We start from the raw sequence: 22,312 nt of genomic DNA on the forward strand, positions 1-22,312 counted from the left end.
TCTAAAATGCCCTGCTGAAGCACCTGATCTATACTGACACTGTGGAGCAGGGTAGAAGTAGCGCTCTGGTTCTTCTGGTAAAGCGCATTGTTTTGTGTTTGGGGTTGGGTTTTTTTGTTTTTTTGGGTGGGGGGGGAGGGGGTTATAATGTCTGTAAGCAGCCTTGTTCATTATCTTCCTCAACCAAATAATTGGAACTTTAAGCAAAGATAGGACACAGCCAAACAGCTATGCTTTTAGGGGGTCTTTACTTTTTGTGGTGGAGTACGGCCACCTCTTTCCTATGCAGATAAAAGCTCACTTAACAATTCCTGTTACATTTTAAGATTGACACTTACTTTATTTAACTGTAAATAATTTAATCTGAACAGCATCCCAGATTATAGAAGGCTTTGTCAGTACTTTATAAATTGTAAACCCTCCCCTTTTCTAATCTCCACTATCATTACCCTCCCTTTTTAATTTCTATTTGATACAGTAGAGATCTTCGAGAGAACCTCAACACTCTTTGCAGGCCCCTAAAGTTGTACTTGATTCCATCAAATATTCTTTCTTTGCTTTTGTCACACATGTAAAACCCTATCATCAGTATACCGGGCACAACAACTGAATAATATTTTACTTCTCGTATAAATATGTTTGTTTTGTTTTAAAGGTAAAATAAGCCTATTAGTATACAGTAATGTAAAAATACCTTGTATTATTTCAGTGCCCTTACTGTGGAGGAAAAATTACAAGATCTAGTTTATGGACGACCCATAAATTTGTTGCCATCATCAACTTTTAGAAAAAGTAGTAAAGAAAGAGCAAGGTATGATCTTTGAATTTATTAGCAGTCATTGAACTATAAGTGTGCAGATACCTGAATTCAAACAAGGCTTAATGACTTTTACTTGTTTTAAAGCCAATTTGAATGGAAGGGAAACAATTTCTAAATTTATAGTTATGCTTTTCTATTGTAATAATAAAATTATAGGTATTTTATAAGGGAATGTAAACGCACCCTTGGACTCATTTCTCTTTTCTGCCTCAGGGAGCTTTGAGCCCTCATCTCCCATACAAATTCTGTAACCACCAACTTACAGGATATTTAGGGTAGGATTTTCTCAGTCTCTGCTATTTAAACTGTTCCACTTTGCATGAAATAGTTAAATATTCATCAGGACAGAGTAAGGGACAGTGAGCATGACCATGGCCTAACAGTAAGGGCACTTATCTGAGCTAATTTCAAACTCTTTCAGGCAGAGGAGAGGATTGAACTGTAGTCTCTCATATCTTCTGTGCTCTAATCACTGTGCTATTGGATAAAATTGCAGTTGAACCACCACCCTGATGACAGTAGAGAAAAGACAAACCTAAATGCCTAATTTCAGGGTTCAGGGATCAGGGTTCTCAATCCTGATTGATATAACCTTCCACTTGTGTTCCAAAGTTAGGCATCCTTTCCCTTGATCAGTGTGGTATAATCCATGTCCCCCTCTGTGACGTTTTCTTAGTTAAGGGAACTCTCCAGGAAGCATCCTAGCTTTTGTGAATCTCATTCTTAGGTGCCTCAATCTCCTTATATGTAAGGAGCCTAGGGCCGAGATCAACATAGGATTTAGGCACCCAAAGTGGGACTTAGGCAGAATGTAATACTTAAATCCAAGAATACAATCCTCAAAAACTCAATGTAACCCCTTAGGAACTTTAGGGTTCTTATGTATGTGCTTGGGGTGGTGGGGAGAGAGAGAACCACACTAATTAAAATGCCTCACCATCATATGTATTAAGCATCCTGCTTTTCAAAATGGCTGTGGGGCACTTTAACTAAAGCTCATTTAATGAGGTTTAGATCTAGCCCTGCAGCCAATTTGAAACACAAGGCACTTAATGCACATGACGGTGAGGCATGCTGGAGTGTTTTAATTAGAACGCTCCAGCAGACCCGATTAACTGAGTCTGTTCTGACACGGTCTAATTAGAATGTGTCAGAAGACATCTATAGGCAACCTTAGTTTTTGCCGAGAATTTTTCAGTGCCTAAAGTTCTGCTTCTAGCCATGCCCAGAGCTGTTGCTGTCTATGCAGGCCTGAGCAACATGATGCATATTTCACACCAAGTCTGATTTGGGAATCACAAACCATGCATTCCTCCACCAAGTCACTTGAGGGATCAAAACCAATAGATGTGCTTAGAGCAGGCCTAACACACACAGGACTAAGTTCTATGCAAAACACAATAGCCAGGGCACAATAGCCATTTTCATTCAAAAAGATTGACCATCATGGTAATTAAAGCAGTGGCTCAGAATATGTGAGACCTGGATTCTCAGTCTGACAGGAGTCAAATCCAGGAGGAAGGATTTAAGAGACTGTCTTTTCAGGTTTTCTTCTGCCAAGCTTAGATGGCCCTCTGCTTAATATGCCAGCTGTTGTGAATCCCATCTGAAGTGCCTGCCTTTCCCTCTGAATCACAGGGGGAGTGCAGGTGCCTAACTAGGAGCTCTGGATTCTAAGTGGTAGGATGCTGAAAAATAGGTGCTAGATCTAGCCCTAGGATCAAAATTTCATTTTTGAAAGAGGTATAGTCTTTAAACCAATGTAAAAAGAAAGTGGACATACAATATGTAGCCCTGCTCGCTCAAATATGATGTAGAATTAGAAGTCACACAAAGAAGTTGCAAGCCCAACAGAGTCCTGTTACCCTTGTCCCCAAATCAAATTGGGCTACAAGTTTATTTCCTCCTCAGTTGGAGAACTGTTTGAGGAGGGGCTGTTTCCTCTCTATTCTAGTGCCATGTTGGTGCTGGTTTGAATACAGAGGTCTGATTAGTGAAGAATGTAGCTCGGAGTCTCTTTCTCAGTCAGGCTTTTATAGCTCTTTTCAGCTCCTTTCTTCTTTGGGTCTTTTACAGAGAGGGAGAGGAAGAATAAGTCAGACATACACTATTTGTAGTGTCACAAAAAGAGTGTGGTGAGGGCATGCGAGGCTTACACACATGCACTGTTTTCTGACTGGAGTGCTACAAATAACATACTCCAACATGTTCCTGATAGGCTTCCAAGGAAGGAACTGATCAGGCTGTTTGAAAGTGGCCTGTGGTGGCAACAGCTGATCAGGAGGAGAAGGGGAGGGAGAGCAGAGGACTGCGGGATGTTAGGGGCCTGAGAGCACCCCTGTAGTTTTACATTTAACCGTACAGTTGTTATATGTGATGCTACCAAAGGCAGCACTGCAAAAAAGTTTCTGTTTGAGATGGGATTTTTTTTTGGTGGATCCATCTTCTTTGTAGCGCTACAAACAGCCTGAACATATATGGACACTCATATATGTCATAATATAAGGGTGCATGTAGTGCTACAAAAGTAAAATGTATCCAAGACCCAAGCCTGATGTCTCATTATTTGATTAAAAGTAAAGTTTTTTATAATGTCAACCAGGAGCAGCCATTTCCCTTCTGGTTCCTGCTGATGTTGGGCAGGAGAAAGAGAAAAACCATGGATGCCTATACATGTGCGGGATGGCTGCTCCAACACGTTCTAATTAAAATGTGTTGGAGCAGACTCTCTGCCATGTATATTCAGCGTCCCCACATTTCAAAATGGTGCCAGGGGCACTTTAACTAAAGCTTGTTGAATGAGCTTTAGTTAAAACACCTCTGCCACCATGTTGAAGTGTGGGATGCTAAATACACAAGATGCTGTGGACATTTTAATTAGAACAGCTCCCAAAAATTGCTGTAATTAAAACCCCTCCTCCCCATGATTCCTATAAAGACACTAAGGGAAGCAATTTGGTAGCTGAATCTACCTGCTTCCCAGGGATCAGATGTATCTGCATCTGCTTACCTGCTAATGTTGATGTGCTTGGTGGCTACGTAAGATGTTCTACATGTGAAGGAGCATAGGAGGATTTAGGATTTTGAAAAGAAGGGTGCAAGTGGTGTGGTGCCTCATCACATGTAATACCACACGTTTTTCTCCAGCTAAAGAGAAACTAGAAGCTTTACTAATATGTTAGGGGCCCAGTACTATATTATTCATTTTAAAATCAAAGTAAAAACAAATATAACTTTATTAGAATGTGCATCAATCTGCTAGATTATATATTAAACTTGAAAAACACAACAAACAAAGCAAAAATAGTCTAAAGGATATTGTTTTATTAGACCTGTTGTCATTGTAGCTAAATGTACATCTCTTATTCATATTTATAAAAGAAAATCTATCCTTCTTGAACATCTTTTCTGTGCATCCAGAACTTCACTGTCAATCATTTCCATACCTGAGTTAATGTTCACCTGAGTTAATATTACCACACCTGAGTTAAGGTTTTCGGATAGAATTAAAAACAGTCTGCAGGGCTGTGAAACAGAAGAGAGAAATTACCAGGAATAGCTAACAGGCAGCAAAATTGTAGAAGAAAGGATAACTTGATTAATGGAATATCAAAACAGTTAGAAAGGGGAGAGGGTCATTAACACCTGTGGAGTGAAGAGAGATTAGCAGGAAACAGGTGTGTATTATAATGAGCCATTAAGTCAGTAGACTTCCTCAACACTGTCTGAATGCTGCTGCCTCTCCTGGGCAGTTGGTTTTAAAGTTTGGATAGAGCAGGAATCAAAGAAGAGGTGCAACTGCACCATTGCACCCCACTGAATCAGCTCCTGCACAGGAATAGGAATGTAGCATAACCAAAGCACTTCCATAGATAACTGCCAAAGCAGGTTGTGGATGAGAGAACATATAGAAATAGATGTTTTGGTGAGTGGAGACTGTCAGGGAAAAGACAACCTGGGAAAATGGCAGAGACAGGGGAACCATCTCCAGTTTTTGCTTAGGGCTTATCCAGAAATCATGCACCCTCCTTCTCCGCATACATTTTATGGCTGGAGAATTTGGTGACTTATAACAGGGATTATGTGTTTGTGTGTGTAAACTGAAAATTTTGCTCTAAGAACATAAAAAGAAAGTGGACAATGGGAAATTACCTTATAATTTCAATAGTGCAGTGGTATCTCCTGTGGACGAAAAACAAGAATCTTCTGGACGACCTTCTTCACTCAGCAAAGGCAGCACTAGAGAGAAAGGATCCAGGTATTATAATTTGGATGAAGTATTTTATTTTAATTTATAGCTTAAATGCAAATTATTGCTAGATAACAGCTACGGACTGTTAATAGGACTCTCAGGTCTGACAGAACTTCTCTTGGTGCAAGGCACAAGGGGATGGTCAAAGGTGACTATATAATATGTTGGCTTCCCTTGATCCTAAGACAATGGTGTCCAACCTTTTGGCCCCACAGGCTGGATGAGTGCTGTGGGGTAAGTCTATGGGTTAGATCTAGTTGTTGGCCTGATCTAACACATGCTGGATCACACCCCAGTCCCACAGGATGTGTCGTGGGTGTGGCCACATCCTCAGCCCCATGTCAGATCAGCCTGCCACCCAAGACCTGGCCCCATGCACGCCAGATTGAACCTGCATATACTGGATCACTCCAGCCCAGGCCTCATGTTTGCTGGATCAGACCTGCTGCCCTGGCCCTGGCCCCAGCTCCAGGTCCATGTACACTGGACGAGATCTGCTTGGCCTCGTGTGCCAGAGTGGCACTTGGAAATTTGATGGTGGGGGAGTGGCAGCAATGTTACTTGCCACTGCTCCCCCAAACCAAATTTCCAGACCCTTGGGGAGCCCCACAAAGTGGATCACATGACTCCCTAGGTCAGATCTGGCCCAGGGGCTGGGGTTGAGCATCCCTGTCCCAATGACTTCAGCAGGCTAGTGTAGCTTCCTTGGCACAACTTAGGACTGCAGCCATTTGTGTCTAGCTCTACAACCAGTTTCGTCAACTGCTTCAGTAGCCAAGACTCGCCAGGTTTCAGCAGGTCCTCAGGAAAGCCCCTTGTTAAAGGGTAGGTAGTAGGGTGACTCTGTTTGGGGATTCCCTCATGCTAGGGGAGTCATCAGCTGGCCCGCAGCAACTTGGCTTTATGGCCCTTCCATACTACCAAACTCATCACCTGAGCTTTAAATGCTTGACAGCTACAACATACTTAACTTCAAATGCAAATCAGAGAAGGAAATGTGGAGCTTTGAAAGTAGGAATCATAGTGAGAAAATGTAGCATGAGCTAGTTTACAGATGAGACTTGTTTTCGAGGCTGTGCAGAACTATATGCCTTAAGGAGAGTGGGGGAAGGGAGCCCTTTGGCATGGGGTATACTTCAAACTCCTCTGGACTTCCCTGTTCCCTGGATGGATTATCCTTTAGAAGACACTTAATCAGCCAGTATTTCTCTTAATGAAACTAGCAGAACATAGAAATAAAGAAGTTGTACTATTGCTGGTTCTGTGGACAACTTCCCTGAAAAATATGTTAAAGACAAGCTTAATTTATAAGCACCTGCTGGGAATTCAGTTTTTCTTATTGTAGTATCTGTTCTCAGAAAAGGAAGGCATGGTCTGTCTTATACAACCAATAAGTACAGATGTAGAGCATTTTTACTCCCTACAGTATAAAAATATTGCTCTAAATTTTTCCATATAGGTAGCCAGTTCTGGACACTATGGGCTGGCTGTGGAAACTTTGTATATCTACTTGGTAGTGCCCTCACTGATACTGAGAGCTGCTGTTTAGTTTGGGATCACTGGAGCACACCATAAAGTGGCCAGAACCCATATCATTCATCCCAGCTGCTCCTTTAATCAAGGGGAAGAGGAAGGATAAAAATGACATAGAAATGGGTGTGCTGGTTCTGTGCCAGTTGGGGACTCCACTGTGTCCAGGGAATCCCCAGAGGCCCTATTAGAGAAACTTTCTGTCCCCTTTGCATTGTGTAAAGCAATTCAAAGATGCTAAAACAGAGCTTGGGATCTGGCTCAGCAAAAATAAAGTGTTTGTTTATCATGAGGTTAGTGTAAGATTTAAGGTGCCCTTGGCTAATTATTTCTTAGATTTTAAGTGTACAGGTTTTATTAGTAATGCAGCAGATCACTGCTTCAATAGCAACCGTATCTGCTTTTGAAACAAAACATTTTGAAACAAAACATGAAAAACGCTTCAGCCTGCCCAGGGTAAATTTGTTCAGATACAAGTTTTCGTGCAGTCAAGAACAAAGTGATTATATAATTTTGAAAGTTGTGATCAGGGATTTTGCTTTATAACCCCAGTGTCATTCATTCTGAATCCATATTGTTTTTAATTTGTGCAGCATGTGGGATTCAGTTGGAAGCAAGCAGCTGAATCAAGTCTTAAACATGCTTAGAGTCTCTCATATCTATCTTCTGATGATTCTTTTACAAAGTACACTGAGCACACTTTAAAACAGGACAATTTTAAAGATGTGCTAGTGTTATAAAGTGACTTAAGAGGAAGTGCAACTAACATTGCTTGCTGAAAATCTTTGAGTGATATATAGAGGAAATGCCTGGCTGACTGGTAGTCAGAGACATATATTCAACATCAGTTTTGATCAATACAGTGTGATCAATTGCACATTTGAAACAAAAGGAGTCTTTGATGTAGACTTTGAGTGCATATGTCTGCTATGCTACCACTTTTAAGGAAATATTTTTCAGAATTATTTTACTCCTTTCGTAGAAGATGGTCAAAGAATAAAGATCTGTAAAGATGGAGGCAGAGCTTGGTGTTTCAGTAGGAAATTAGCTGTCTTCTCACACCCTTACCACAAAGTGATGGACTTGATGCAGGAATCACTGGGTGAAAATCTCTGATGTTTGGTTTCCAGTGGACTTCTCTTTATTTCTCCAAGAATACCAGAAATACTGGAAATTTACAAAATGCACCAGAACTTTTAAAGACGGGGGCAATTGGATTTTTTTTTGGCAGATTTCAGTGCTGTCTGCTTCTGATTCAAGTTGAATTATGAATAACCAATTGTTGAGTTACAAACTTGATTTGTGCATTGTGAATCTCAAATTCTTTGATGAAAGGCATGACTCTTACAACTTGTGACCTCTGTATGTTCCTATTAATAAACTATTGTAGAGTATTTAGCAGCAGAGACAGATTTTGACACCATATATATGGTGCTTGGAATTTTGTAATCTATACTATGTTCAATGACTTAGCCTTTGTGATGATTTAGGAGGCTTCTGATGTGCTCACGCTGCCTGTAAAGGTATGAAATGTGTGCTCCTCTTTCTGAAATATCTTTGGATGATACTTCCAGCAATATATCAGTTTCTATGGTTGTTTCATTTTCAGGCCTAAACTTAAAGTATCTTTACATTTTTGCTAGACTTCTATGATTGTCATCCCTGGTTATGTGCATTTCTTAACTTATGAGCACCAATGAAGAAGAAAGAGAAAAAATAGCAAATTCTTTGGTTTCTTACAAACGTAATGGTACATGTCATATGGTAGCCAAATTTTAAAGTAGCTTGCTTAATACTAGTTAAGCCATTTGGTTGATTCCCTGATTGTTTGTTTGAAGTCTCAGACTTCTTTCAAGTGAAAACTTTATAGCAATTTCATTGTTTTTAAATATTAATATTGTATATGAAAAAAAGTTTATAAGTACTCTGCAAAACCCTCTCATTGTTAATGCCTTTATTTACATTGGCTGAGTCTCCCACTGCAGACTACCAAGTCGTATAAATAATGCTTGGCAGGGGGAGATATTGGGTAAATAGAAGCTGTCTAGTCAGAGGTTTTTGAGCACAGACATGCAGACAATGCCATGTGGTTCCTAAACATCAAAGCACTTTCCCTAACTACTTTCTGTGGATTCAGAATTGGGGTTTCCTAATTCCCTCTGATCTGGGGTTCCCTGATATGTCCCAATACAAAATCATGCAGCTAGAATTTGAACTTTTGAGAGAGAGATTTCAAAATAACTATGTATTTTATTTTGTAAGGAAAGGGAAAGGAAAAAAAGAAGAAGAAAAACCAAAAGAAGAAGAAGAATTCCAAATTGCACCTAAAATCCAGGAGGAAGTAACTCTTGAAAAGTTACCGTGGCTACCACCATTTGACTTCATTCTACTGGATTACATTAATGATGCTTCCAAAACAATTCTACCACTAGCAACTACCAAGGAACAAGTTGTAGCACTTGCACAGTAAGTACTGTATCATGTTTAAAAAAAAAGAAAATACAAATGAAGCTGAGTGGGGAATAGTGCTCCGACCCAGGAACATTTTTGAGAATTTGAAAGTTTTCCCATTCCAAGATGGAACAAAGGACAAAAGTTTAAAAAATGGCATGGACTTACAATCCAAAGCATTATAGTTTAGTATTCTGAAAATATTTCAACCCTTTTATTTACATTTTTACAGCAAATAACCCGTATTTCAAAACATGAAGCCATTTATGAAAAATGCAATTTTTATATAAAGTGGTGGAAGGAGACATTTTAACAATTTTGAGTGTTTGTTTATTTTTTTTAAATGCGAAATGTATCTGACCTGACCATTTACTACAGTTTTCCTTATCTGCCTTTTAGTCTGACATGTTTTCTTGTGTTGTCTTGAACATCCCTTATCAGTTATGTTATTTTTCACCTTTGGTTTCCTGATTTTGTCTCTGCAAGTTCTTGCCATTTTTTGGTGTACTTGCCTTTTCTTCCTTTAACTGTACATGTCTCTTTGGACTTAGCTAAGAAGCTCCTTGTGTAGCCACATCAGTATCTGTGGTGGTTCTTATCTTTTTACCATGTTGGAAGACTTCTTGATGAGTCTCCGATACTGCATCCTTTAGGAATTGCCAAGTGTCCTGGATCTCTTCAGTCTGTCTACCAATTGGATCTTACCTACTATCTCTCTGAATTATTTGAAGTCTGCCCTTTTGAAATCCAGTGTCCTTATTTTGCTAATCTTCTGTTCCTTAGGATCATGAATTCTACATTCACTTCCTCACAAGTTTCCTTTGTAATAATTCTTCTTTATTGGTCAGAACAAGATCCAAGATATATAACCTCCTAGTTGTATTATCAACTTTGGGGATCAGAGAATTGTCTTCTGCACATATTAGGAACTTACTTGACATTTTGGGTGAAATTTAGTTGCTCTTTATGCACCTAATTAGCAGTTTTCCAACAGTATAATGGCGTTTCGGCACTTAGTACAGCTTGTGATTCTATTACCTTACCCCTGTAGTATGGGTAAACATGCATACACATACTGAGACTGTGCAGTTGGCTATGAAGTGTTCAGGCAAATATCCAACTATGCACACTCCTTTGGTGGAGAAGGAGTGCCCTTCCATGTCTTAGCCCAAGCCCCCTCTCTTCCTTGCCCCCAAGCCATCTCTCTGTATCTTTTTGACTTCTTACCACAGTGCTAGCCACTGTATCACAGATTAAGAGCTATCCAGTCCTTCATCCAGGGCTCCTTTAGAAGCTGAGCCATTGTACTTTGCATTTACTATTCATTAGATAACCTGGATAGAGAGTAGTGCACATGGGAAGTCCCTGCCTCATTGGAATTAAGAGTCCTCTCCCTTCCAAAGCAGGAGCCTTTTCACTGATCCATGTGTATTTTGGCTTGGCCTCTATCTCTGTGCTCCACATATCTCTCTCTTGGGAAATATGTATGTACTATGACTTGAATTTATCTTGCTTGTTCACCATATGCATTTGTATGTATGCATCAAAGATACCTGGCAGCCTACCATACTGATTTCCCTTTTTCTTCTTTTTTTTTTCTTCACTGGAGATTATTTAGCCATTCTTCAGAATTAGGTCTCTTCTCTCTTGGTATTGAATGCATTAAAGTGAGTAGGTTTTCTCTGCCATGTCCTATAGAACCTAGTTTTAATCACTCTTTACTGTGTTACCCAGATGAGCATGCCGCACACCTCCCAAAATTCCAGAGTTGGATGACATTTGGGTGCCTGCATCCCCCCCAGGAGGGAGTCCCCAAAAACCACCACCTTCTTCTCCCTCTTCAGCATGGTGATTATGGAACCTCTGTTTCTAGGGCCATGTGACTCCTGCCATTTGATCTGTGGGGTATGTCTCTGAGCTGTGCTTTCTATTGTTTCCTCTGTGGTATTCTCACCAGTAGTTCCTGTGCAGAGAGTCTGAAAGTGGTATCTTACTTCTATCTGCATCTCATGAACTCAGGTGATCCTTTTGGCTTATTCTCTCATTATTAAATGCAACATATCCCTCCCTAAAAATTGTTGAACTAAAATGATGCTTGCTACCGTCATATTGTTCACTCTGCCTGCATGTTATGCTCTTTTTTCCTATCCTGTATGTTTAGTTTGCAAGCTGTTTGGGACAGAGGCTGTCAGCGATTCTGTGCTGGTATAATACAGAGCTGTGCAACTGGTGGCTTCTGGTGGCCTGCAGACCACATGAAGCCTGTGAAGGGTTAACTCGTGGCCTTTAGGCTCTTGTCCAGGCACTGCTCCCCCACATCTCTTCTGCTGCCCCTGCCCCTATCACTGGGGTCACTAGGCTCCCCCTCCCTTTCCTGGCCTCTGCTTTCTGCTTCTGTCCCTGGGGGCAGAGCTGTGCAGACCAAGAGGTCTGCAGCTCACCCAGTGTGCAGCCTGAGGAGTAATATTCCAGACAACTACAAAATTTGATAAAACTTGTCTTCATACCATGAGTATTCAGCTGGTGCAAAGCAGGGTGCCAACTCAAGGCCATGTCTCAGACACACAGGGGTATTGCCTTATTATCATTAACCTGATGAAGCAAAAGGAAAAACGTAAATGAAAAGCCTTCTGCATGGGGTTTACTTTGTATGTTCCCTTTTAAGCCACAGCCTGCAGTGTGTGTGTGTGTGTGTGTGTGTGTGTGTGTGTGTGTGTTGAGGATGATAAGGGGAAGCAGCTGTAGGAGAGCCCAGAAGTATTCTACCAGCTTAGGCAGAATGCCTCCAGGTACCCTAAGGAGTGCAGCTATTGTGGGAGTGGGCCATCCTTTAAAGCAGTGATTCTCAACCAGGGTGCTGTGCCATGTGATCCTTTCAAGGGTGATACAGGGTGCCTATTATGTATGCAAACATGTCAGGTGCGCAAATGATTTACAAGATAAACCCAAACATTTCAAATAGGAATCTACAGTATTAAAAACATTCTGACCTGTGGTGGTCTTTGCAGCAGGAAAAATGCTCTGTTATTTTTCCTTAGTTAAAAAACAATTTTTGAGTGCCTTGAATTTAACAAGACATGCTCTGGGGCTGAGAGAGGTGCCTCAGGTCTAAAAAGGTTGAGCACCACTGCTTGAAACCATTCATTCTCAACTGGGGTCTAAGAGCACCCTGGGGTGCCATGAAATCCTTTTAAGGGTGCTAAAACACCTGGCCTCTGTGCAAGGTAAACCCTCTCCTTCCCTGTCTGGCATCCTGTGCTCATCCCTGTGTTTCACAGAGAAATGGCATCTGCAGCTGCTCCCCTGGGGACTCTTGCTGCTGCTCCACCCTGTCTCCTGGCAGCTGCTGTTTCAGCTGCGCCCATGCTCTGATTAGCACACTCTGCTGCAGGTGGGTGGGTGTGTCCAATGCCCTAAAGGCCAATGGGAAGGGATGCAAAGGCAGGTGGCTCTGATTGCCAGTATGTGAGACCCCAGCAAAGCAGCCTTAGTGTTTCTGAAGGCTGTGCTTGCCCTATCAGGTACAGACCAGGAGCATGGAGGGGAAAGACAGTGAAAAGAAGAGGGCACAGAAGGTTGTGGTCATGCCCCTGCTGCCCTCACCTGGGACCAGATAGATTCTAGCTCAGTGATTGTCACCAGGACAGTGTTAAATGTTTGGCAAACTCCAAAGCAGCTTTCAGCTAGTTGGAGCTGAAGTTCTCTCTGTGGTTGGACAGTAGGGGGCACTCCTGCATTGAGGTGCCCACCTCACTATGCCTGACCAAAAACCACAATCCACAAGCCTGGGATAACCGCTGCCACCACCTGGGCCTGGGTCTTTGTTAGGGCTTTGTGCAGCCTGGGGTACACAGACCCTGTAGACCTTAGGGTGCTTAGGCCACTGTGGAATTTCAGGGTGCTTCCTTTTAGCCTGAAGCATTCACAGGTAACCTCCTGTGTGGGAGGAAAGTAAAAAGCCACACTTAGCTTAGCCAGCCAAGCAAAAGGGAGCTAAAAAAGCTTGCCTCACCTCTCTGAAGCACATACACAGTGAGGCATGCTACAACAGATAGCTTTATTGATCAGAAGGGGAGAGAGTGAGGAAGGAATACAAAACAACAGAAAATTGATAGAAAACCCATTTGAGCAAAACAGAATAGGCTTGTTGGTCCTTTTGATATGCATCTAGTTCACTGAATCTTAAATTACTGGCTAAATTTCAGGTAAGTTACCCGCATGTTCATCCAGAGACTGATGGAGTTCTGGAGGCTGATTGCTTGTATTAGTGTCCCAAAATGTCTGACCCCTCCAACATGAAGTGGCTCCCTTTTAAAGCTTTTGTGACTGCATCACTAAGTTCCAACCACAAACAAGGGCTACATGATGCAGACCAATCCTTTTAACAATCGTCAGCATCCTCAGATGAGATGGATTAGGGTTACACAGGGTTGTTCAGTGGGAAACCAAGACAAAAGGGAAAGCAAGTTCCCCCTTCCCAATGGTACCACCAAGGTGACCAGGTGGATCCAGCAGCCAGAGTTTGGAACAGAGGGGGCTGGGCAGACTCAGAGCAAGGAGGCAGACAAACAGGGTGATTTCTTCACACCTCCCCCACTCCTTTAAAAAGCCTGTGACCATTGCCTGACAGAGCTGTGGGCACTGGAGTATTTGGTCCAGAAAGGTTATTGTCCGTACCTACAAAAAACCTACATAACACATAAAACAGGCTATAACAACAATGCATATCAGGAAGATCAGGAAGATTTGAGCTGTCCAAGTGCCAGGGCACATTGGGGTGGTCTGGTGTCTTCTGGCCTGTTACCCATAGTCTTTTGTGGACAATGAATTCACTACCCCCTTCTGGCTTCACTTGATATGTTCCACTGTCACAGTGAACTCTTGAAGCTTCTATGCCCCTCTTTGAAGCTTGGCATTGGTGTTCTGTGTTTTCTACAGCCATTGGAGTGGGGCATGGTTTGACAGGACCGTGAACTGCTGTTCCCACAGATAGAACCTCAACTTGTTCAGCACCCAAACGATTGCCAAACACTCCTTCTGAATAGATGACAGGTTCCACTCGCAGGGAATTAACTTCCGGCTTAAGTAAGCCAAAGGGTGTTGTGTCCTTTCGTGCTCCTGCAGGAGTACTGTTCGAAGTCCAGTGTCCAGGCATTAGCGGCCATGCAGAAGGGTTTATTATAGTCCGGTGCTCTCTAAATCAGCCATTTGATCAGGGCAGCCTTCAAGGTCTCAAATGCTTCTTGACACTCCTGATCCCAGACTACCTGATTAGAGTTGTCCTTTTTTGTCAGCTCATGCAAGGGAGCAGTGGTAGTACCAAAGGAGGGAACAAACCTCCTGTAGTATCTGGCCAGACCAAGGAAGGCTCTGACCTGCTTCTTAGTTTGTGGGGGAGGCCAGTTTCTAATGGTATCGATCTTATCCCACATCAGAGCGATCATGCCTCTACCCACACAGTGTCCCAAATACACCACTTCAGGTAATGTCAACTGGCATTTCTTTGCTTTCACAGTTAGTCCAGCCTCTTTAATCTTTTTCAGCACAGTGGTTAGATGAATCAGGTGTGATTCAAAGTCCTGACTGAAAATGGTGATGTCATCAATATAGGGCACTGCAAACCGCTCGCATCCTTGCAGCAAGTTATTAATCAGTTTCTGAAATAAAGTAGGAGAATTGTGCATACCAAAAGGTAGGACCATGAACTCAAACAGTCCCAAAGGCATGGTAAAGGCAGACTTGGCTATTGCATCTGGATCCAGTGCCATCTGCCAGAACCTTTTAGATAGATTGAGAGTAGAGATGAACTTGGCTTGGCCCAGGGTGTCAGGCAGAGAGTCCATCCTGGGTATAGGGTGAGCATCGGGGGTAGTGATAGCATTCAGCTTCCTGTAGTCCACACAGAACCAGATGGTCCCATCCTGCTTCCAGATGAGTACCACCGGGCTGGCCCAGGGACTCGTCGAAGGCTGTATTGCCCCCAACTCTAGCACGTCAGCAAGCTGTGCGCAGCTTGTCTTTGTCCTGGGAGGGCAGATGATCAGGCAGAAGAATCTCCTCTATCCCTGCCTCTCCGTCCCAGTCAGCATATAGGATGGAGAGGCAGGGATAGAGGAGCTTCTCTTGGTCCTCAGGTGATTCCTTGACGGAGGAAATCCAAAATATGACATCACTTCTGTCATAATAGGGTTTAAGTATGTTCACATGTAGCACCTTAGGCCTTTTGCCTGACCCATTCATGGCCACCACATAAGTCATGTTATCCAACTTGTCCTGGATGATATGGGGACCTGCCCAAGCCGCTTGCAGCTTGTCTGTCTTTAGAGGCAGGAAGACAATAACCTTCTCTCCTGGTTCAAAGATACAAGAGCGAGCCCCCTTACACTCATGCATCTTTGAGTGAGCCCACTCTCCATCTCAAAATGTTTGTATTTCTCTGCATGAAGTATGTTATTCCACAGCTGCTTAAATTTTTGTTTATATCACTCTCGAATCCTTGTAAGTTACCAGTAATAGTTCAGAATTTTTAGTAAACTTCTCCTGCACTCCTCTGTTCATGAGAAGGTGCTTTACATAAAAATCTATTAAGGCATTATAATATCCTCCTTCAAATTCCACCTTATTATTAAAACTCACTTTGCTCTGATGCCTGTAAAACACTTGACAGTGGCTAAATGTATGGTATGTTTTGACTACCTTTGATTATACTAAACTGCTACTGTGTGAAACTGTCCCCACCTTTTGTTTGTTTCATTTAACCTCTGTCTCTGTTCATATATTGTACTAAGGAAATATCTACACAGAAGTCACAGAAATGCCTCTCAGGGTAAATTAACCTGCTCTTTGCTGTGGCTAGATTGATACCAATACCAAAGCTAGCTTTTTTAAAGCTAATCTGGATATTTCAGTGCTATGCTGCAGTCACTTCTGCTTCGAATTATGACATATCAGAATGATCTGAATTATCACTTTAATTTCCTTAGTGGTGAGTATACATAAAGTTACTGAACACTAAAAATAACACCATATATAACCAAAGCAATACAGTTTTTTATGTTATACAAATATTTTTGTATATATGAAACCTTACCTTTAAGCTTGATAAATAGAAAAGAAACAATACATTTAATTGATCTTGGTGTAAATTAAAACAGGTTCGTTGCAGGCAATATGGGTGGTCCTATTGAAAAAGACAAATTACATGAATTCAGCTGGGAACTTCATATAAGCGAAATAAAATTTGAACAGAAATGCAATGTCATACCTATCGGAAAAATCAAGAAAGGAACCTTCTACCACAGGGCTTTACTTTTCAAGGTAGTTGAACATATCTTTATCACTTCTAAAAATATCCTGTGTTACAATATTTTTGTTAATGAGATAGCTACTGTACTGTAATTTCAGTTTTGATACAACCTTGTAGCATTTATCTGTCTCAGCATTTTAGTTGTGTATATATTTAAGTAATTTTAAATTTGGCAAACATTGATATCCTATTGAATGAGTGCCAGCATGGCTTCTTTCTGTAAACATCCTTGTTTTTATAAGCAAGATTGACATTGCCTTAAGTGATATCGGCAGAATACTTCACACATGGCAAAAGCCATAATATTTTATTTTTGTCATAAGCTACAGAGCACTGCACAATACAATTCCCATTTCAAAAATAAAACTATTAGGAAAGTCATTTCTACATGGTTCTTGTGTGCAGTACTCTGATAGGTCACAATATCTTTCATTCACAGAGTACAGGTGTCACAGGAGACTTATGAATGTTGTGTGCTGCTAGGCAAATAATTATTTCAAATATGAGATAAGAGAGTAGAGAAATAAATATGTCACATGCTAATAATAAAGTATCAAATTGTGCAAATAAGCTTGTTTAAACTGTAAGAAACAGCAGAATTTGCTAAACATCAATAGTTTTTCTAATATTTAAAGATTCAGTTTTGTTTAGCTACTACCACAGGACAGTTTAAGTTCAAATCCTGAAAACAAAGAATAGTCCAAAGGCTCAAGTTGTGTTGTGATGTTCCTTAGGTGAACAGTGGGATGAAGAAGCCTCTGCAGCCTCTGCCCCTTATCACCACCCCCATGCCAGGGGAGCCAAACAGTATCTCTTTACAAATGCATGTGGCCTGGGCCCATGTAGAGGGCATCATTGGGGTGGGCTCTCCAGCATTCAGGAAAAGCATTTTCTGTACCCAGTCCCCAGATCTTTTGCTTTCCTGTGCAGCTAGAAATGGGAGTTTTATCCCACTGGGACCTGGGAATTCCAGTTTCCAATAAATGACACAGCACTTGCTTCAGGCCTGGAATTTTGGATTCTAAAAATTACCTAACATTACCTTTTGTACATAATAGTGCAGTTTTAAAGATTTCTAAAAGAACCTGGCTCTCCTGGAGACGGGACATAAGAAATCATCCATTAGCACTTTTAAATGTCTCTAAGCTGGTTCTCAACCTTTCTCACGTGCATCCTTTCTTCCATTGAGTTGATGTCCCCCTAACTAAACAGTATGGGAAGGGTCAAGGTATCTGTGGCCTCTGACTGAGAGCCCATGCTCTGAAATACTTCAGAAGCAGTGGATTTGTTTTCTTTGATCTCCTTTAGCAATAGGTTAATGACACAAAATAATAACACATCAGAAAGATTTTACTAATAGTCATTTGGGATGACTCCTGAGTAGAACTCTCAAAAATATTTCTGGAAGTGGTATCCTTTCTGCCTCTCTATCCTGCTGTATCCCACATGCATGTGTTGAGATGGAAGGCTTAGAGGATTCGGTAGCCAGTGGGGATGTGGGACATAAAAGGACACATTCCTCCAATAGGTAGCTGCAAACACGAACATCCTCTCTTCCTTCTCCTTCAGGCTACAGACAGAACATCCCAGAGAGTGAGCCCAGGAGTCAACAGAATGTTTGTACAGAACGATGGTGAAGTGCAGAAGGGGTGCTATAGTATCCATAGGAGCAGGGAAGGAGGAATGGGAGCAGGCACTGGGGATCTGATCTGTTCATAGGGTGAAAGGTTCCATTCTGTCTTTCTCTCACCCACAAGTGAAAAATACAGTAATGCAACTTGCCCCTTTTAAACTTCTCCTTCCCCTTCTGGGAAAAAAACACATCTGTGGTTTTTGGGCTGGTGGGCTCACTTCCTACGATCCTAGGAAGAGAGGGGAAGACAGGAGCAAGGGCCTGGAGTAGGGATCTGAGTAGCAGTAGGAAGGACTTCCTAGGAAACAGCGCAGTGGAGCTCTGCAGAGAAGTATGGCCATCCTAAGCTAATTGTATTGGCAGTGGGGAGGAGATGAAAAAGCCTAAATTCTTTGGTTGGGGTATGGAGGAATAAATTAATAAATGTATTAGGGGCAGCCTTGTAAATTCCCCACCTTGCTAAAATTTCCCTCACTGTGATGCCCCATAAAAACTCAGTGAGGGATTCTCTCCCCAGAGCCATTTCCTAAGTGAACCAAGGAAAGACATCCTTGCCAGCCTACAACAAATTACAAAAGTACAGGAAAGCAAGGAAGAATCCTGAGAAACAAGGTTCATACTTAAAAGTTAATATGCTAATCACAGTTCTGTGCACAACAAACTATAAGTGTTCTGATTTCCAGTTGTTTGTCAGTAGTTTGTGACACATTAGCAGGTCTGAAGAACGAGAAGCATGCTTCTGAGATATGTAGCAATCCTAATGCCCATGCTAATCATCAGACCTTCATAATACAACACCGTAAAGTCTTTCATGTTAAGTCTGTAGGTTGGGAAAGGGGGAGAAAAAAAATTAAATGCTTTAGGTCAAAAATATGTCCTCCAATACATTTAGAAAATATTGGAAAAACTGTGGCATCACATGTGCCAAGTTTCATTTGAAATCTAGTCAAGTGGCTGACAACACAAGAATGTGTCAGTTTCTGAAAAGAATTGTAATTGTTGTATGTCACTGCTGCTCTGGTAGAATATGGTGGAAAAAATGCGAAAAAAATCCTTGAAAGAACTACAGGAAAGATCTGCCGGTTGCAGGATCTTGCAAGGCATCTAGAAAATATCCATTATAAAGTTTCTTTCAGAAAAGCTCATCTTTCATTTATTTTCTTCTTTTACTTATTTCCTTGACCCAGCTGTGTATTTCAGAGACTAAATATATTGTGATACTTTTCAGCAGCTAGTGATCATTTTCATTATTCCTTTTTGTTTACTTTAATAGGTAATAGCAGACAGGATTGGGGTTGGCTGTACTTTAGTTCGTGGAGAGTACACCAGAGCTTGGAATGAAGTTAAATTAGTTGACGACTCCCCTCAAGGAATAACTGGACTTCTGCTTCCTCCTCAAGTATATGTCGTAGATCTAATGTACCAGCCAGGCTGCTTGATGAAGCAAGGAAGTGCAGAGGCAGATCACTATAAACTAATTTAATCCTAGTATCAGATCTCTTGAAAAGTAAAACAATCATTTTTAAAGAAGTTTTATTCATAAATTTGTATGAAGCATAAAAATTTGTGGGCTCAGCTTTCAAATGTTGGTGCCTAAGTCCCTGTAATAGTTATTTAAATGTCAATTTGATTTCTAAATGGCCATTTTCGATTGTTTTACTTCTGGTTTGTTATCCTGAATGTGGATTTAGGTATTTCTTTTGGTCACCCAAGTCTGACAGCTTTGAAATGTTATTCATTCATTCTATTTCATGTTGCCTTACAGAATAAAATGTAGAGTTCTACACTGTAAAAATGGTGGATCAATTATACTTAACTGTGTAATATCATTTCTCATAACAAATGTATACGAAGTGTTTAAGAACTAGAGGGTCTATTATCTCTCCCTTAGGCTCCCTCAACTTCTACTGACATTTATAGGCATCACATATACATGAGGCAAGGAGAATAGAAACCTAGGGAAATAACTAAGCATGTATACATCTGTTCATAATACTTTTTGTTAAATTAAGCAGAGAACTAAAAATTATCTAAGTCATTACAATGCTCAGTGTTCTTTACAGGTTTTTAGAAAAAAAGCTTTGTTTAACCTGTCCCCAAACTCTGAGAATATTAATGATGCAAAGTAGAGTTCCTTAAAAAAAATACCACAATTCAGTCACAAATTCCCCCCTTTTTCAGAATGAAGTATTTGGTGTCAATCATCATTTTACTCACTGTCACATGCCCTTTTGCCAGCCAATTCATTTTTTTCTCACTTAGACTACTCCATACCAGTTTGTCCTGGCACAGAGGAGACCAACTGATGGTTTGATGCTTGGAAATCTATGCTTTCTGCTGAGGTATGGAAATCTCAATTTAAAACCGTCCCTTCTCATTTGAAGATAAAGTGGGCCATGGATGGAGCACAACTGGGGCATGTGAGCTAAGATGTGTGTTTCTCCCTCTCTAGGTCAATTTGAGTGGTGCCAATATGTGACAGTGTATAGGCAGGCAAAATGCTGGCCAAAAGTATAGCCTTACAAAGTTGTATTGAAGTTATGTGGTGTATGTCAGGGTGGGCACACATAAGGCGAAATTTGCTTTAATACAAAGGACCTATACAAGATTGGAGGCAGCAGGTTAGTAGGGATTTTGTATTAGGGTGAATTTCAGAAAGCTGGCAAATAGAAAAATGATCTTTACATACTAGCTATTAGAAATGTTGATTTTACTATTTGTCACAATGCCAGATGGAAATAATGAGCATTTAGTGAGTAACAAATAATTAATAACCTTGTAAAAAATACAGCCTCTTGGGGATTCTCTGAGAGTTGGCAGGTGGATAGCAGAGTGCTTCAACAGGGCTGCCAGTGTGTGGAATTTGTGAGTTTGAGGAGATGAGATAAAAGAGAGATTTGTAACTATTGTATTCACTGCTACCAGTGAAACAAGACACTACCATTTCCCCCAGCAGCTCCTCTGACATATATTATGTTTTTCTGATGGGCCATTTGGGAATATTTTCTCCCCATTAATTGTAAATTCACTGAATTCATGGACAGGTGTTAGCATTATACTTTTGGCAACACCATGGCTCTTGAAACAAATTGCACAAAACATCTGATGGCAGAATTGGGCTGTAGGCTGAGGATGGTAGGAATTGATGAAGGATGACACGACTTGGTACTATCTGTAATAAGATAAAGAAAACCTGAAACTTCAGAAGGGCAGCGAATGGAAAAAAAGTATTAATTCCTTTCCTACTATCTACCAGTAAGGGTATTTTTGTAAGTTAAAATTCTGTTTTTCTGGAGCGGAACTGTAATGTGTGACTTACTCTTTTCTTTAAAGAGTACTTGAAACAAATGCAGTTTCAGTTGTTTCCATGAAGAGTCAAAGCAACCAGAGATAAAAGTCAAGCAATTCACAATAAAGAACAGAAAAACTCCTGTTCTAGACACATAGCAAACGCATATGACAAGTAGACACTCGGAAAAACAAACAATGGAAAAGAAACAACTTTGTACCATGTAATTTTTGACAACATTTCTGTAAAAATGTCATGTGTTTACACTCTAGCTGGGAATAATTTTATATCTTTTCTGTCACATTTTTAGCTTTATATTAGTTGAATCCCATTTCTTCAAAACTATAACACACAAGGAAAATGTGTTTGCTAAGCAAAAACTGGCAACAAATCCACATATATAAGTGTAATATCAGTCCAACATCATCAGGGTACAGAAAGCTGCATATAAGCATTCAGCATTTCAGCTTTTCCTTAGGATTTCACTAAATGTAACTCAGCAAGTATTTGAAAAATAAATCATTGCTTTCTATTGAATATGGCGGTACTCTTGACTGAATAGTCAAACCAGTCAGTTAGACATCTGCAGTGTGCCTGAGACCTATGCAGTTCACAGCAATAGAATGAGTGATTCTACATTCATATGTAGTGTTTGCAGGGAGTATACAAGAAAGGTAAAAGATAAAATACCCCAGAATTCAAACCTAGGTTCAGTTTCCTCTTCAGCCTGGGGGGGATTCCAGTGCACTCCTCCCATCTCCCAGCAAAATGCCTCACCGCCAAACTGCAGATTAGCGTTGGTGAGAACACCCTTCACCCCTCCCACTGAATCTGAGCCTTGCAGAAAAAGAGTTCAAGGTCCATTGGTCCACAGAGAAAGTGAGTGAGAGAAAGGGAGCATGACTAATCTAATGTTTAAGGCAATTATCTAAGAAGGTAGAGTTCTGCATTCAAGTCCCTCTTCCCAGGTGTGGCTCTGGCTCTGTATTTTAATCAAAGATGGTATACTGTAAAATACAAAATAGTACCTG

At 40.9% G+C, this 22,312-nt stretch overlaps 1 protein-coding gene across 9 annotated transcripts in view; it reads left to right on the top strand.

Moving 5' to 3' along the window:
* Nucleotides 1-21,818, top strand: part of ARMC3 (armadillo repeat containing 3) — a 143,341-nt gene extending 121,523 nt beyond the window's left edge. For 6 of the 9 annotated variants that reach the window (XM_014608959.3, XM_019497709.2, XM_019497735.2 and 3 more), the window contains 5 exons: nt 710-811; nt 4,989-5,078; nt 8,865-9,068; nt 16,208-16,370; nt 19,266-21,818. In XM_014608959.3, coding sequence (XP_014464445.1) covers nt 710-811; nt 4,989-5,078; nt 8,865-9,068; nt 16,208-16,370; nt 19,266-19,475 — 769 coding nt within the window. In that variant the 3' untranslated portion in view covers nt 19,476-21,818. The remainder of the gene's footprint in view (nt 1-709; nt 812-4,988; nt 5,079-8,864; nt 9,069-16,207; nt 16,371-19,265) is intronic. The other 3 variants (XR_009462671.1, XM_019497719.2, XM_019497729.2) reach the window with 3 other exon arrangements.
* Nucleotides 21,819-22,312: the final 494 nt, after the last annotated feature.

Source organism: Alligator mississippiensis, chromosome 5 (genome assembly GCF_030867095.1).
Source record: "Alligator mississippiensis isolate rAllMis1 chromosome 5, rAllMis1, whole genome shotgun sequence".
Classification (NCBI taxonomy): Eukaryota; Metazoa; Chordata; order Crocodylia; family Alligatoridae; genus Alligator; species Alligator mississippiensis.